The following is a 17,059-nucleotide window of genomic DNA, read 5'->3' as shown; positions in this document are numbered from 1 at the left end:
GTTTTGCAGGGACACAAATGTGCACCCTCAACCCTCAGCCCAGCCTTGTAATAGATTCATGTGTGGTAGTTTCGAGGATGGGCAAGGTGTTCAAGAGCCAACAAAATCCAGTTGTCTCTCACACAGAAAGAAAAAAGAGAAAAAAAAAAAAAAAAAAAAAAAAAAAAAAAAAAAAACTACTCGAAGGCTGGGTTACCATGCTATTGAAAAGACAACCACAGTATTCTGAAAACATCTGTGTTAAGTACCAGCGTACGTCATTGACAACCAGAAGTGTTCGGTACATCTATGTTACAAAGACCACTGATGAAACCCAGGACTTAATTCCACCTTCAAGGCAAGCCGAAATCTGCAAAACTATTTAACCGACAGTTGTCTACCTGTCCCCAATCTTCTCCTCGTCGTCATCACCTATTTCTAAGGCATCAATCGTTGCTGATAACTCAGACGGACGTTCAGGGAAGTCGTTGCTTCTGGAATTCGTGCTACTCCCTCGTAGTTTTGCAGATTTTTCTACAACAGGCTCGTCCAACTCGTCTCTGCGAGCTGATCGCGTGTGTGATTGTCGCTCCGAATCCGCTACCTTGCTGCTGGAGTTACTTGGAACCTCAAACTGACATTTCTTCAGCTGCTCTTTCAAGCTCTTAATCTGCAGGTTCAGATCGTATATTTCCTTCTCCTGCATCAAAATGATCTGCGGGACCAATGCATGATCAGGCACAATACCACATCCAGGGAGTAAAAGTTGAAAGAAAAGGTTACAAGCTTCCGCAATACTTCCATGAGGCCATCTACTTCACGCTTTTCTTTAATCACCTTCACAATTTGAATGTGTAAATGAGGAGTCGGACTTACCTCTTTCCTCACTACTTCAAGGTTGATGAAAGCCACTTCTTGTTTACTGACAGTAGAGGAGTAATTATCGTAATTATCAACAGTTCCTTCCTGTTTCCAGTCTGATTGACTGGTCAGAACGAGCACCAGTAACACCAGAACCAGAGCCATAGGACGTGACATCTTCAACTCCCTGCATAATGGCAACCAAATGTACGTTAAGTGCGGACATTACAGTGTCCTGACGAGTTTAGCCCATGTAATTAAGCATTCACGTCAATGAAATAGGACTGAACGATACTTCGGCAGAAACGGCCTTCACACCAAAGAAAATATTTTTCTGTCAACAAATTCGGGTCTGCTAATGTAGCGCCTTGTTTTTAAATGAACGAAGATCCACCACCAAAAACATTTTCCTATAAATTGCGTCCAATAATTTAATGCCCGCAAAACAATCAGTGCTTCCCGTCCAGCTATTACAGAAAACTGATGCGATTCCAATTCAATCCCGTCCAATCGACAACATCAGCAAACACAATTCAAAATGCTCCAGCATCTAAACCAAAGTAACAAACAAACAAACAAAAGCGAATAATGAAAAATAAAAAAAGGGAAGTTTGTACGACTACTAAGCCCCAATACTTAGTAAAACTAAAGCTCATTTCGACTTCCTTAGAGGTCGAAAAGTCATCGACGTCCTTCTCACACACAAGGTTGGAACTAGTGAATTAATCAAAAGAATGTACCTTTTCAAATCCAATGAAAACTCATCCTAGATTCACATGTTAAAGTCAACTCCGAATATATCTCTTAGCCCCTGCACCACATAGGTTCGAAATGTTATACCCAAACTAACACAAATTGTGAACCACCTCTTAACCAATCTCAGGTCAGGAGGCTTCAAGAACTACTTCGCAGCTATAACCAGAGGTGAAGAATTCATTTTAAAAAGAATGAACTACGCCAACAACCATCGCTCCTATCACAAAATTTGGAAACCCTAAACACACCAATTTCTCACAAATCACGAGAGACAATGCTACGATCGTTGTTCAAAAAATGGCACCACACTCCTCACACGATATCATATCACCGTACAATTCAGAGTGCATAACTTTACATTGCACGTACTGGAAAGCAAGTAAGACAAACGTGAGTTGCTGCGGGTGACAATTCCCACAGCCAAACTCAGAGCAAAAATCGTTTCCTCTTCGAAGTTCTAGAACCACCTCCTCCTCCTCCTCCTCCTCCTCCTCCTCGCGCTGCACGATCGAGGCTACAATTACGAAATCGGCCCTGATCCCAAGGAAATTGACCACTCTCGAGCCTGATTGTACACACCTCTCGAGTCAAAACCTAGCAATAAACCCTGAGTCGCGATTGAACTACAAGACAGACTCCCTTCTAGATTCGCAGATGCTTAATAGCCTTCGTGAGAGACAATTGCGAGCTAGAGCTCGAGCTCTAACGATAGAGTATCGACACGATCGAGCTTCTCCTTGCTGGGTCGAGGTCGAGGTCTGAATCATCAAACTAGTGCCAAAACATCGTAAAAGCACACCAGACACCCCTCGTCACTACGTATTGCAGAAACCGCCATCGTGGGCTGTCGGATCGCAGCTGCGGCTCGGATGCAATCTCAACCGCTGATGAGATTTCTGGAGGAGGGAGGGAACGTAGGGGAACCAGGGGGCGGGCAGTATGGACGGCGGTAGGTTGGGAACTCAGAAGCCATTCCTCATTGGGCCCGAACTGAATCCACATTCACATGCACAGGTGCTGAATTTTGTATAGTATCAAAATGTAAATATTTTAAAGAATGAAAATTAAACTATAAATATTTCTCATTTTTGAAGAAATTTTTACAGTATATTTTTTGTTTTATTTATTTTTATATGAATTTTGACAAAATATATTTTGAATTAGTAGTTCTTGTACATTATCTTCATGAACACAATATTTTACTAAATGTATAAAGGTGCTCCTAGCACTATTAAATTTCTAAAAATAGAAAAATACTTAATATTCTTTTTAACTTCGATATTTAATCAATTGATTATTTGAAAAAAATAATTGTATTAATATTATAAATTGTAAAAACTAAAACACTTAAAAATATTAATATTATGTACAATTTTATATATATGTATTGTTATATATATATATATATATATATATATATATTTCTAAAAATAAATTATTAAATATTATATTTTCAATTTTAAACTTGTAATAAAATAAAATTTATAAATTATTATTAAAATACAACTAAAAACTAACTTAAATATATGTCATAACTTCAATTATGTTATCTTTTCCAATACAATTGTATATGTGTAGAAGAATTGCGTTTTTTTAAAATACAAATATAATAATATAAAAGATATCATGAAGGTTTTTATATTACTGTTATTTATTTTAATTATTGATTTATCTATACTATAATTTTATAATAATATTATTCTAATCAATATGTATCACTAATGATGTTTCAATATATATTTTTTTTTATGCTTTTCATTTATTTTAATATTTTAAATATATTTTAGTATTTTAATTTAAATACAACATTTTTATTAAAGAACATTGAACCTAATTTTTTTTATGTGTCTGTGGATATGTATATATCTATATATATTTAAAATTTTAATATTTCAATATATATGTGTGTAAATGTATAAATATATATATATATATATATATATATATCAATATGTTACTTTATTTTCTTTAATGTTATATAATGTCTTATAATGCTACAAAATAAGTTTGTAACTTAGATCTTTTTTAATTTTCAATGCTTAATACGGATTTGATCTTATATTTTTTAGGAAGACTTCCATTGCAACTATTAGGAATGCTATTTTTATAAGAGCTTATACTTCTAATAAACAATAAAAAAATAGTTATTATAAGACTAAATAAAAATTTACAAGATTAAATAATTAGTAAACTGGTTAGTTATCTAACATATCATCTTTATTTTATAAAATTTTATTTATTCTTAGGAGTAAAGTTTGCTATGTATAAGGTATATCTTGCTTTAAAATACCTCTTTTATATACTTTCATATAAAATTGATTTAATAATATAGAATGCCATCTAGCCATAGGCTCAAGGTGTTACCATAGTAACACCTATTACCAACACAATATGGAAAGGAGAAACATTTGAGGCTAGAATGCAATAAAAGAGGGGGTTGTCATTGTTGGAATATTGGCTTATAATTGCATACATGAAATCTTTCTTCTTTTCTTTCTTTATGTTTTTTTATCAACTCTTTAGATGTTCTTACAGTTGATTTTTGAAGTTTTGGTTTTGGTATTAGTATTACTATAATAAATAAAATTATAGAAGAGTAATTATTTTAAAAAATTATTGTTATTCTCAAATATTTCTTAAAATATTAATCTACTATTTGTATAAATATTTTTAGTTTTAAAAATAAATTATTTTTTTAAATGGCATCATTATTAAATCATATAAATAATAGTTCTTGTTAGTAAATAAGTTCTATTGAAAATTATAATTTAAATTTAAGATATGTGAAAGGGTGATAAATTTAAGAAAATGTTAAAATAACCCACTCATTTACTAAATTGATCCATCATATTATAACCATCATTAGAAAAATGGATCATCTCCAAAATCCATCATAACAATCATGGTCTTCATCTTTACTCCCCTCGTTTCCAATCCCCACTCACTTTGTTCTTGGCTTTCTTCATCTTGACCTTCCTTTTGTTCTCCCTTGTTCCCTACAATAGGATGGGTCAATTTAGAAAATATGTAGGTCATTTTAACATTTTCTTAAATTTAGGAGAATGTTAAATAAATCCAAGTTTTCACTAAATTAATCTATCTATTCTTACCATCTTGAAAAAAGATAATGACATGTAGATTCATTTTTCCACTATTAAATCTGTAGTCAATAAAAACCAACCACATTCATCATTTACCATATTTTTTACCAAAAGTAGATCTATATAATAAAAGTATGAATCTATTTAAGGTTCTCCTAAATTTATACACAATAAAAATGATAATAATTATAAATTGATATTTTTATCCAAACTTTTATTATACTCACCCAACATTGTATTGCACCTTCTACATTTGCCATTGTTTTTAATCTTGTAGCAATGGCTTTGTAACTTGTGTTGCACCTTCCACATTGCCATCGTTATTATTGATGTGGCAATGGTTTAGTAACTTGATCAAGGCAATTTTTCTTTGATCAATACCCCAATAGCCCTTTGTCTTTATCAACAATGAAATCCAACATTAGCAATGTCCAACATCTTTGCTTTCACTACAACTCACCAAGCATGGGTCTTCAAAGAGCATAGATTTTCCTTCCAAAACACCCAAGTAAAGTTGAAAAACAACAAATCACAAAACCACAACAATGGTGGTTTCGTCTTGTGGATGCATCACAACGCTTTACAGAAATAGTAATACTCAGGGTAGAAATACCAATTCTCTAAAAATAATTCATCAATTTGAAGGTTAAGAAATTAGCTTTGGATATGTTTTCATAGATTTAGATTCAGCAATGAAATTCTTAATTAGAAATAGACCTCCCACTTACTGGATGCAAAATGTCGCAAAGTCTGCGATCAAACTATTGTTACACCAAGACAAGAAACTCCCAGCTATTCAAAAACGAACTAGGGGTCGGCAAACGAATAACCACATAAGGTACGTTCAGTAACGAAGGAGTTCAATTGATAAAACAATGCCAACTGTCCCCCCTACACAATATCGAGCACTAAGACAGTTCTATTGTTAAACACGGAAATGAATGTACATGCTGTGAAAGACAGCTTCCACAATGACTTGCTTGATTCAAGCCTGTACAAGTCGAAGGAAGGGTGGCTAACGTAACATAGCAGCAATTTTTTTCTTTCCTAGCTCATGATATAGAGCTGAAGAGAGTTTTAAGCTAAAGAACCAAGGCACAGCCCCACGCAGAGGCAGAGGGTCAGATTCACGAGATGTACATTTGCAGGATCTTTTCCTATTATGTCAAGAAAAGCAAGAATCGCCGAAGACCGCCATAGGTTACCATGAACAATCAGTGAATGGTCGCCTAGAGCAACTAACGAGGCAGGATATTACTCTGGCCGTGCCCTCTTTCCAGCAGGCTGGTCGTCCTCATCATCAGATGAAAAAGATACTGGACGTTTGCTCCTAACAGAAGTAGCCTGTGGTGCATCATCTGCAGTGCTGTAAGGATCCTGCGCTTCCTCCGTTTCCTGCAAGGAGCAGAGTTGATTTAATAAATGAGCTTCCATGGGAAAATGAAAACCCTGTAAAAAGTTAAACGCAATAAAATCGTTTACACCCGGATTCTTCACCGTACAGACCACCTCATCCACTAGAATGTATCCTGTGAGTGTCTGAAAAAAAAAATTAAAGCATTAAATGCAGGAAATGATTTGATCGAAGTTTGTGAGGGTTATGCCGTGACGATCATTCGCTCCAATTGCCGACTAATTTCTCTGATAATGGCTATTATGAGAGGGATTCATAAACGGAGAGGTAGACAACCCTTCAACGAAACATGAGACAAAAACGAGACATTACATTCTCACCTTGCTGAGTTCACCACGGGTTGCATTAGAATCGACTTCACCAAACTGCATAACTGGAAGTTGTTCTTCAGTTGCAGAGCCTATCATCAATGGATCATCAGGACTCAATGGTCCTCTGCCAAATACCTCCTCTGATACCTCCTGCTCTTCAAGAGTAATCTCAGCTGACGTTGCTTGTGTTAAGTCAGGCTCTCGGACTTTCGACGGTGGAGTACGCGGAGGACGCTTTTGTGCGTTTCTATTGCTGCTAGCTGTTCGACGCATTGTATGTCGAACATGAAAAAGTGGTGTGTTGTCATCATCATCGTCGTCCTCTTCAGCGGCATCCTCGGACTCACTTGGAGGCGACTCTTCCTCACTACTTGTTTCTGGATTCTCAAATAGCTTCTTACCTTTCAAATCGCGTTTTTTTCTACCAGGTCTCGGAGGTCTTCCGGCTTCTCTCTCTGTTGATTTGTACAGCCACAACGAACCACTTGAAATAGGCGTGGACATAGAATAACGTAGATAGGCAAAGAAAATTTGTATTAATCTATGAAACAGCAAGAACCCTGACGATGCAGGAAATGGATATGACACATAGAAATAATAGTAATAATAATGATATTGATAATGACAAAATGTAGCTGAAAAAATATAACCCCTTACCAGTCGGTTCAGCGCGTATAATCTTCTCCCGAAGAGCGTCAACGAATGACGAGTAAGGTTGCCATCCATCAGGATCCGCATCGATGTCGAATTCCTCCGCTTTACCTTCCACATTAGCCGCGCTGCACATATGTAAAGAGTCATCGTCAACAGCTCAACTGTACCATCACAAGCAAGAACTTCACTTGAACTAGAGAGACAAGTACTCCTCTGTCTAACATAACACCCGTTCCAAAATTCTAGCGACTTGATTGAAGAAAATGACGTTTATACTAAAAACAACCCGCTAAACAAAATATTTTTGCAATCAAGGCTTCATAACAGCTGATTCCCAAAATCAAGCAAGATAGTAGGGAGTCCTCACATCTCCTTTATGTCAGCGGCTGGTAGTTTCTGTACGAACTGCAAAACCCCCACTTCCAAAAAAGAAACTCGCTTTGGAGGATCACTTAGAGCAAAATCGATGCCACCCTTAACAATACCTAAAATACTAGGACGAAATTCCTTTCTTTGAAACCCGAAAAATGTTCCTGCTAGGCGATCCCCAAGTTCCTTGCATGCTACATAAGATTCAGTACGGGTCAAATCCCCATCGCTTCCCGCGACCTCTTCCATGTGCCTTTCGTACGCCTATCACAATTCCAGCTTCACAATATCAGATATTTGTATGATCATTCTACGTAAGGTAGAACTGGAAGAGTGATCTGCAACAGGTAAGGGATAGAGAGTAGCATAGAAAATACAACATCTACATATTCCGATGAAACACGCACAATCTGAAGTTCCGTACTATACTTCGTCTAATACAATTCATGTGTACTTTTCAAAAAGAAGAAAATCTTCCAAAAATCCCCGAGTGAGAGTCTTAAAATCTCTTACAAAACCCAAAAGATTATGTATATATATATATATATATAAACATTATATAGACAAATTCATGTCTTTTACCGGTAAGCAAGCAAGCCCTCTTTCCTCCAGCAAGACAATGGTAGACTCTGCCTCCTAATACGGATACTAGCGAGCTGAACGAGTTAAAACAGGAAGTAAATTCTCGGTACCTAGGAAAGGAAAATAGACCATGAAAAAGTAAAATATTCCGCTTCCTAAAACTCAACACAACCATATCGAGAAGAGAGAGTACCCGCTTCATGGCATCGAGGTAGATATGCGAAAGTTCTTCAAGTTTGCTGTGTTTTTTAATTTGTGTCAGTAGCTGTTTCACTGTTTCCTCCACAGTCTTTCCATGGAGCATAAAGTGCGACAATATGGCAGGTCCAAGGTAATCCTGAGGAATCAGAAATTCGAAGAATAAATACGATATTAGTTAGAAAATCTGTTGCATTGAAGCCTGCAATCATATACAAACCAACAAGCTAATTGTACTTTTCACTCTCTCTCTCTTGAAAGAATAGTTCATTCGGAGAGAGTGTAAGTGTTTACCTTAGGAACCATGTCGTGAGCAATCAATTTTGCTGCGCATGCCACAATAGCATCCTTTTCATTCATATATTCAACAGCCTTAGGTTCCTCTGGTATCTCTTCCTCGCTACCATCTGCACCATCGGCTTCTCGAGTTAAAAGATTTTGATTTGGAACAGTAGGAGAGTTTCGTCCCAAACTTTACGAGGGAAACTCTTGTAATATCCACTAGACTTCAGTTCTTGATGCATGAATATTTTCTAGATAAAGCTGTAAATGTTTTTGTAAAAGCCAGTACTCTGAGCAAACAAGGCGTTTCGAAGTGAAAAACGAGCAGAACAAGAAAAGTCTTCGTACCAGGGGCATTTAGACGATGTTCACAAAGCTTCCAAAATTGCTGCAGCTCTTGTTTGGAGGGGCAGAAGCTCAAAGCCTGCAATTTGGTGCCTTCTAATTTGGCCCGACTGAATAAGCACCACAAATCTGATAATACAGCACACATCTGCTTGACACCACATAAGATGAGTCAGAAACTCCTATGAAGACTTAGGACTTGCATAGACATTTCGAACATAGATTGAGCAGCAAAAACAAGATATCTTAATAACAATGTGAATACTGCTTGATAAGTACGGCACAAAGTCGGCACAACCCCAGTAGTTTTTCAAGACTGAAAAGCAACATGCTGCCAGGCACAAATTAAGAGGGCATACAGTGCAAGTCAAGATGTAGCGAGCATCGTCCTGTTCCCAGCTCTCTAGAAGAGATTGAAGTACGCTCTGCAACTGCTCCATAAATTTGTTTCTCTTTGTGACCACTTCCTTCACAAAATTTTCATCAGGATTGTCGAGATCAATCGACTTCAAAGCCCACGCCAGATGTAGGAACACGTTCAACAACACCAAACGTATCACCTGAAGTATCACAAAGCTTTATTTTTAAAGAAAAACGAAACTGAAAAATATATATATATATATATATATATATATATAACCAACGGATTATTCTCAAGTGATAAGGATAGACCTTGTAGAAGGTGATGAAGATTCAACAAAATGACGAAATACTTGCAAGGACATACTTTGCAACTTGCATCAAGAGGATCTGGTAAAATGATCATGCATAGAATTGAAAAGAGAACGCATACATTACCTCATCCTCCAAGTTGCTATAGTCATTGAGGATACCCAGTAGGTCAGTAAAGAGGCGATTATCTGAGAAGTTTACTGCCAGTTGCAGCTGATAAAGGCGCCTTAAATTCACAGCCAATGAATATTCGTCTTCTGATTCCTGTCATGACATAATATACAATTTCATAGAGGAAAACAAAGCCTTTTTAAATCACTGACCAAAAAGAATCGTCCAGTCACCAGAAGTTGATATAATACTCAATTAAAAAAACCATCCAATTCTCTTGCAGTCGATTAAAAGGACAACGAAATCAAATCGAAAAAAAAAAAAAAAAAAAAAAAAAAAAAAAAAAAAGCGATTGGATATGAATGTAATGTTCTACATGAAGAACCCATTAGATGCAAAAACCGACGCGCTCATTTAAGTAGGCTGTTTTAAGTAAGTTTACCACTGCCTGTGTGATTGCTGACCGCAGTTTCACCAAGAGGTCATCAGCTGTTTCCTTGAGAATCTGATTGGCAGAATCTTGCAAATCACCTTGGCTTTCACTTGCAGCAAATGACAATACTTTTACGCAAGTCTTCAGTATGTTTTCATCTCCATGTTTAAAAAACGCCTCTTTGATGAGTTGAAGTAAGGTTGTGAAATTCTGCGTCAGAGAATGTCAAACAAGTGAACCAGGAGAGAAATAAATCAGGTGTATGCATTTCAAACTGCGGCCGAGTCTTATAACGATTCACCAGATATTACACCGAGCTCTTCAAATGCCCACCTAATTCACGTGTTCATCTACATAAGACAGTAGCAGCTCGACCTGAGAATAAAAGACGACATTTATACGCTAGTGTCAGTCCAGTAATTACCTGTTCCTGACGCTTCAAAGAGTATAAGTCAAGCTGCATGTACATGCCAATCTCAATAATTGCAGCAACCTTGGCATTGTCAGCCAGATACTTGCGTAGCAGCTTGGCATGAGATTTCACCATAGCTAAGGTCATCTCCTTTTTTCTGTTCTCTTGTACCTCCTGTAATTCATTTAATTGACCAAATTAGACAGATTCAGCTCAATCAGGATTTGCCACTCACTGGGCTTCCTGATAACTACAAACCGACTCTGCTGAAAAGGTATGGTCATTTAAATCGGAGTTTACTTCCCACTTCCCCCCAATTTTGGCATGCTAGAAACTGGAGGATAACGGCTTGCCGAATCGTTTAGTGTGTTCAAACTTTAAACTCGAATATTGAGGTAGACAGGACAAGCCAACACAGGAGAAGCCAGAACTTTAAAAAAAAAGATAGACTACTTTTTAACCACATGCTGATGCAAAACCCCTGGGGAACGATCCTGCATGAATAACAACCACCAGGAGACGATGAAGCCTAAAACGTGAATGACCGTATCTTCCACTCACTACTGCTGCGTAGAAATGAAATTGGAGACGTACCCTCTGAGCTTTAGTAAAAGTTTGTGTCTTGCGCTGCTCAGCAGAAGGAACTATCTTCTCACCAGCTGACTTCTTCACAGATGCCAATAGAACCCGCACAAGTATAGTGGTGTCCTCTTCATTGAGTTCCTTACTGGTGGTATCCTCTAATAGCATAGTTATCATACATTTCCAATCCTGGAAGTCTCAAGTTTGAACCACATCGTAAGGTCACAAGAGTGACGTCTATTAATCGAAAAGACATTCAAGAACAGCAACGAATTATGGAAACAGATTTCATTCACCTTCATTGCTGAGCACTTATCCCAAAGTGCATCAATAACGTAATCACACAAAATTGGATCAGCGCAGAATTCCCTTAATATCCTTAAAACCCGTTCAAGCTGAGCAGTTAAATCTTCATCATCCTCTCCTGAAATTCATTCCAGTACATTACCAGAACTCAGTAGCCAAATAAATGGATTTAAAAGAGAGGCACAAAAACATATGAGCACCACAGTAAAGAAAAGTTTTCCAAATGGACTAGTTAGGATCTCCTCACAACTTCCCAAACTAAGGCACCTAACATCACGAAACCACTTATCAACACATATGTAGACTACCAAACCTTCTGAAGACTGGGCAATCAGATGATCAAACACCAAGTCTCCCACTGCATGTCGAATTTGAGGGGCTTCATCAATAAGTAGATCAAAAAGAGAACCAAGTTCCTCGTCGTTCAGAAGTTGATGCCTACATAATACGGAATAAGCATTAATAACTGTGAACCAATCTTTTGGACGTCAAAGTAGATCATGAAAAACACATCTTTTAAAAGTCAAATCCACTTACTTGAGTAATTGTTTAAGCAACCCAATGGCATTCACAGCAACGGTCAAATCCACGTCATCTGCCATCTCTACCATGCGATTCGAAAACCGCGCAGAAAATAAAGAGAGTGATGGGACATGATCATCAACCGCATACAGGGCTTGAAGTGCACCAATAGAGCTATTTCGAACTGCTGCATTCTGCATGAACTCAACCAATATACATTGATTGTCAGATTCACAACAAAGCCATACCAATCGGAGTATGTTTTCGATTAACCTCTGACCAGTGGGGAATGTGAACAACAGTAAGAAGATGTAATAGCGTAGTAACTCCCTCTCAAGGGTATTCTACTAACTTAAGAAGCTTTGCTACCTGCGAAAAAGTTGGGTTGTCATCATACTCAGCAAGGAGAAATATTTGAAGAACTTGTGATATATCAAAAACTCATTCAGTACGTATATGATCCATTTAATCATCAGTGAAAAATCAAATTCACGTTCTTTAGATGAGAAAGATACTGCCGGATGCAAGAAAGAAACAAGCAAAACAGCCTAGGGAATGTAGGCCAAACCTTGTCGTTCAATGTCCAGCCAATATACTTCAAATACAAATCCTGAAGAAATAATGAAGGGTATGAGACGATCCAGCACCCCATGGCACTGATGCAAGCCTGCCGAATTTCAGGGTCAACGTCTCTATACCGGTGCATGAAAAGCCTGTACCAGCCATATTTTAACTCAATTCAGCCATTAACAAGGTAATCTAGAGGGCTAGTAGAAAACATTCTTAAAAACAAAAACTCCGAGAACTATGACTCTCGACAATTTCTAATCGCAAATACTCTATGCACGGACATTTCCATTACAACAAAACATGATACTTATACAAAATCTAAGTATGAAGAGACTTATCAAATAAACACTTTCAATTATTTATTATTATTATTATTTTATTTTATTTTTTTTCCTAACTACGGCCTGGCTCCTAAGTCACATCTAAATATACATTCCAACTTACAGAGAAACAGATATACATACCCCGTGAAAATCTTTCTCATCATCTCCTCAACCATAGTTATCTTCTCATGCTTCTCTGATAGCTGCTTGTTAAGAGCTTCAATACGTGGCCCTTCTTTGCGCTTCTTTTTCTCTGCATTCAGCTGACGCTGAGCAGTCTCTCGAGACTGTCCTAAAGTTTTCGCAACGGAAACAAAAGAGGTCACCAACTGCAATCCTATCAGAGTAGCAACGTGGCGAAAAATCCTTGGAGGAGTGCTGGCAACCACATGCAGCAACCAAAACCCAGTGTTATGTTGGAGATCAAGGCAACTTTTCCTTAAAAAGACGTCCAGAGGAGGGTGTATTTTTGCAATGAGATGATTGCCTCAGATCCTTCTGAAGTGAAAACCCGATGGTTTTGAGCAGCAAACCAACGATCACAAACTTACCTCTGCAGGATGCAAAAGTTAAGTAATAAAACCTCAAGCATAATTTGAAGCGAAACAAACAAAGGTGTGCTGAGTAGATACTGCGTAACTCTTATTCTGTAATCTCAAGCTCAACCAAATATTTCATAAGATGAAGAAAAAAGGAAGAGAAATGCTTCATAACGACATACCAAGACAGAGCAATGACATAATCCATGCACTTCTCCATCAACTGCTGATCAAACAGTGCACCCTCCTGGGACTCGCACACAACAGTGTCCCAAAAAGAAAGTAGGTTGTCTTTGAACACTCGTCCATCTTTTTTAGCCCCCAGGTGATCTTCAACGAGACCCTAGGCATTGAATCAAGGATGAAAAACTCCCAACAAAATACGCGTGCAGGCACACACTAGGTTTTGAATATAAATAGATCAACCAAGTTAACCCAGTCTTGCTTGTCACCTGCTTCTTAAACTGCATTCAATGTTAATTATAAAAAGGTCATGTCTGCAACAGAACTTTTACGCATGAAAGGATACTTGCTTTGCCTTTGAAAGCATTTCTTTCACTACATCATCGACATCGAGATCCACGTACGAGGCTTCATCCAAGTCCAGAGTAACACCGCATGCCTGCGGATCGGAATACAAATTCTTAAACGATGACTGTTTCATTTGTTTATTTTTTAATAAAACTCAACACCAGAACTGCACGAACAGATACATCAGAACGAGATGATCTAAGAAATAAAAATCGACCTCAAACATTGTGGAAAGCAGCTCGTTCAAGCCGTCAACAGGATTGGCCTCGTAGCGCTCGAGCCATTTTATAGCTGCATCACTGACATATTTGGGTTTATGCTTCATGATATCTGATCAAGGAAACAAAAATACAGCATCAGTGATAATAGAAATAAAAAAGTCAGTACTCAACACCTCAAGCTGAATATGTATGAGGGACAGGAGCGTCGGGGGAGCGTTTCAAACCTGTTCAGCTCCATTTCAAAATAGTCAGAGCAGCTGTGTGGAACTAATATTCTAGAACTACAAAGAAGACGAATCTTACCAATCAAACTTGCTGTCCCGATGTCAAATTTTGGAGCTGTACGATTGTACGGCCTCTTAGTCTTCGCAGAACTGTCCTTCTCGCCTTCCCCGCCTCTCTTAGAGTGCTTCTGAACAATTCATAATAAAAAATAGCTACTAGTACACGCAGAGCAACTCACAACAAGAGAAATAAGGAAATTCAGGAACTAGACAGTACCTGGCCATAATTCGCACGTTTTCTTGGTGGTTCATCATCCAAATCATCCTTATCACTCTCCTCCTCCTCACTAGATTCCATGAGCCTGCGAGTTTGAGAGTGCTTGGAATGTTGAGGAATTAGCTCGCAGGAGTGAAATGTGCAATTTCGCTTTCAAGCATTGCACAGAAAAATACTCTCGCACGAACACAACTGAGCTACGACACATCTTGAAAATATTTAATGGAGCATAAATTCATGCCAGAATAGAACGACTAGACTTACATACCGACACCAGCACTCACTCAGCAAGTAGGTTTTTAAATAAAATACAATAAAGCCACGATGTCAAGCAATCCTACACACTCACTCTTTCATTAATTGGGAATTCAGCACTGCTTGGCGACGATCTCTCTTGTGACTCTCAGCCACCGGAGTCCCCTCCATCTTTTTAAATGCCCTGATAACTTCTCAGAAATGATTAACTGCGCGTAGGCCTCCCGTGCTATCACAGCTTTAGCTCAACCCTATGAGCACTTTCTGTGAACTTCTACAGCCTACGTCATCTGATTCCTGGAAACACCTTCAACCTCGCAAACAATTCATCACACCGCTGAAATGCACTGACGCAAAAAGCTGATCAGCGTGCCTGTACAACACGCACGTAGGCTAGAATAAGAAAAACTGGGAAAAAAAACTGAAACCAACCTCGCGCAACTAGACAGCCCGACAGGAATAGAATAACAGTAGCTAGAAATCTAAGAGCACTTCCCTAACACCGCTAATTTAATACGATACATTTCTACCACAGACATCACTTACAAAAAATATTGCTACACATGCCACACAAATACTGTCAGCAAAACCATCCTAATCACTCCACATCCTTCAACAACCGCACAAACACAACAATCATGCCAACACTCCAAAACCTCCTGAAAAAATCACAACTAAGACGACGAAGAAAAGGAATAAAAATTCACCTGTAGCTGCGGCGCTTGCATTGAAGGAACAAAATGCGAGTGAGCAGGGGTTCACGAGCGAGCGCGATGAGGTTCACGCGCACGGGCGGGGGCGGGGGGTAGGGGGAGGAGGAGGCGTAGGAAAGGGCGGGAAGTGGCGAGAGCTGGATACGTCGGGACGGAGTGTTCGTCGCAGGTCGTGATGAGAAAGGTTCTCTCAGCGAAAGCTACAAGACGACGATTCCGTGCTTCTGTGGAGTGGAACTTTTTGGATGGAACTGTCGTTGACGGTTGTCCACGACAGGTTTCGAGAAGAATGCGTTGTGGAATCACCTGTTGATAAAATACACTGTTACGGAAGGGGTACGTTGCCCATTAATTGATTACGGAACACCTTTGGATGGATAATCAGCATTGCTAAAACGATGGAAGAATGTATAGTTATCTCTTTGGGGATGTAGTTATTTTCAGTCCGTTTCAATATCAACATTTTCAAAATAATAATGAAATGTGGAAAAAATTGGGAAGTGAACATCTACAACTTCTTCAAATTATTGTGCTTGCAAACGATGTAGAAGTAAACATAAAACATGTTATAAACCAATAACTAATTTTCAATGATAAGTGTGTGTCTGTGTATGTATATAACTTATAGAATATTTTAATTTTGAGTTCTATAATATTTAAATTTGAAATTAAAAGTTTATTAAACTAAAATATCACTAACTGATCAAAGTTACACATAATAAGATGTATTTTTAGTAAAAATCATACTCATTACACATGTCCTTATTATGATAGTTATTAAGATTTTTTTAAATTGCTGTAGATATATATATATATATATATATATATATATATAATCAAAATTGTGTTTCAACATGGCTATTATCTAATTAAAGAATAATACTATATATTGCAATATTACACAACTTCATTGAATAAAGCACAATTTTTTAATCAATTAACTTGTATTGCATGATTCAGAATAAACAAGAGATAACAGAAATTTCAGATTATAATAAAATGTATTTAATTTAAATATTAAATGTAAGTATTCACTTCTGAATATAAGATAACTTTAACTTACATTAAAAAGATGTTAAATTGACAGTTTAAGTTTTGACGAATTACAAATTCAAAATAAAACTCGTGAACTGAGGTTCAAGTACATTTTGAAAATCTTTATACAAATATTAGTTGTTAATGATTTTCTTACCAGTAACATCTCTTGCACTGGAGTGATTACTTTCTCTCTTAAAACTAATCTCTTGGAAGCACAAATTTATATAAATAAAAAAATAGCAAACCAAAATTATTTTTCCATTCCTTTTCTCCTAAATTATAATTTTTACTAAACATTTTTTAATCGTAACATTATTTATTACTCTGTAATTGATGAAATTAAGTACCAATTTATTACTAAAAATTAAATATATATAAATAATAATAATAATAATAATAAAGTTTAATTAAATTCAAAAAACACATCTATATTTATTTACAAAAGAAAATTGGTATATTTGTGTGCATATTAGTGTTT

At 37.2% G+C, this 17,059-nt stretch overlaps 2 protein-coding genes across 4 annotated transcripts; both read right to left on the bottom strand.

The window, feature by feature from the left end:
* Window positions 1-223: 223 nt before the first annotated feature.
* LOC112286408 (uncharacterized) lies at window positions 224-2,385 on the bottom strand. 2 transcript variants are annotated; one of them, XM_090252941.1, is made up of 4 exons: window positions 1,966-2,385; window positions 1,581-1,651; window positions 856-1,027; window positions 224-694 (listed from the first exon to the last, which is right to left on the bottom strand). In XM_090252941.1, the coding sequence occupies exons 3-4, from the start codon at window positions 1,015-1,017 to the stop codon at window positions 377-379; spliced, it is 480 nt and encodes a 159-aa protein (XP_090109067.1). In that variant the 5' UTR covers window positions 1,018-1,027; window positions 1,581-1,651; window positions 1,966-2,385; the 3' UTR covers window positions 224-376. The 2 variants fall into 2 exon arrangements, with proteins under 2 accessions (XP_090109067.1, XP_090109068.1); XM_090252942.1 differs by having other exon boundaries at window positions 1,955-2,374.
* A 2,997-nt stretch (window positions 2,386-5,382) lies between these two features.
* Window positions 5,383-15,679, bottom strand: LOC112286739 (sister-chromatid cohesion protein 3). Of its 2 annotated transcripts, none has more exons than XM_024528945.3 (24): window positions 15,538-15,679; window positions 14,925-15,203; window positions 14,576-14,660; window positions 14,378-14,486; window positions 14,071-14,183; window positions 13,852-13,944; window positions 13,505-13,665; window positions 12,925-13,161; window positions 12,459-12,603; window positions 11,906-12,084; window positions 11,682-11,806; window positions 11,359-11,486; window positions 11,075-11,251; window positions 10,493-10,654; window positions 10,078-10,278; window positions 9,651-9,788; window positions 9,212-9,412; window positions 8,856-9,000; window positions 8,520-8,632; window positions 8,221-8,364; window positions 7,444-7,709; window positions 7,080-7,201; window positions 6,432-6,877; window positions 5,383-6,092 (listed from the first exon to the last, which is right to left on the bottom strand). In XM_024528945.3, exons 2-24 carry the CDS (start codon window positions 14,999-15,001, stop codon window positions 5,952-5,954), a joined length of 3,708 nt encoding a protein of 1,235 aa, XP_024384713.1. In that variant the 5' UTR covers window positions 15,002-15,203; window positions 15,538-15,679; the 3' UTR covers window positions 5,383-5,951. The 2 variants fall into 2 exon arrangements, with proteins under 2 accessions (XP_024384713.1, XP_024384714.1); XM_024528946.3 differs by having other exon boundaries at window positions 14,378-14,483.
* Between the last annotated feature and the right edge of the window lie 1,380 nt (window positions 15,680-17,059).

This window comes from Physcomitrium patens, chromosome 9, assembly GCF_059467195.1.
Source record: "Physcomitrium patens ecotype Gransden chromosome 9, ASM5946719v1, whole genome shotgun sequence".
NCBI lineage: Eukaryota > Viridiplantae > Streptophyta > Bryopsida > Funariales > Funariaceae > Physcomitrium > Physcomitrium patens.
Note: the sequence above shows the minus strand (reverse complement) of the source record. Positions and strands in the feature narration are given on the sequence as shown.

Excerpts from the sequence above, each read along its gene's own strand:
- LOC112286408 (XM_090252941.1), bottom strand. The coding sequence starts at position 1,017 with ATGTCACGTCCTATGGCTCTGGTTCTGGTGTTACTGGTGCTCGTTCTG. Across the intron at positions 695-855 it reads TTGAAGTAGTGAGGAAAGAG|ATCATTTTGATGCAGGAGAA; the intron begins GTAAGTCCGACT and ends TTGGTCCCGCAG.
- LOC112286739 (XM_024528945.3), bottom strand. The coding sequence starts at position 15,001 with ATGGAGGGGACTCCGGTGGCTGAGAGTCACAAGAGAGATCGTCGCCAA. Across the intron at positions 12,085-12,458 it reads GCTGGACATTGAACGACAAG|AATGCAGCAGTTCGAAATAG; the intron begins GTTTGGCCTACA and ends GAGTTCATGCAG. Across the intron at positions 6,878-7,079 it reads TATACGCGCTGAACCGACTG|AGAGAGAAGCCGGAAGACCT; the intron begins GTAAGGGGTTAT and ends ACAAATCAACAG.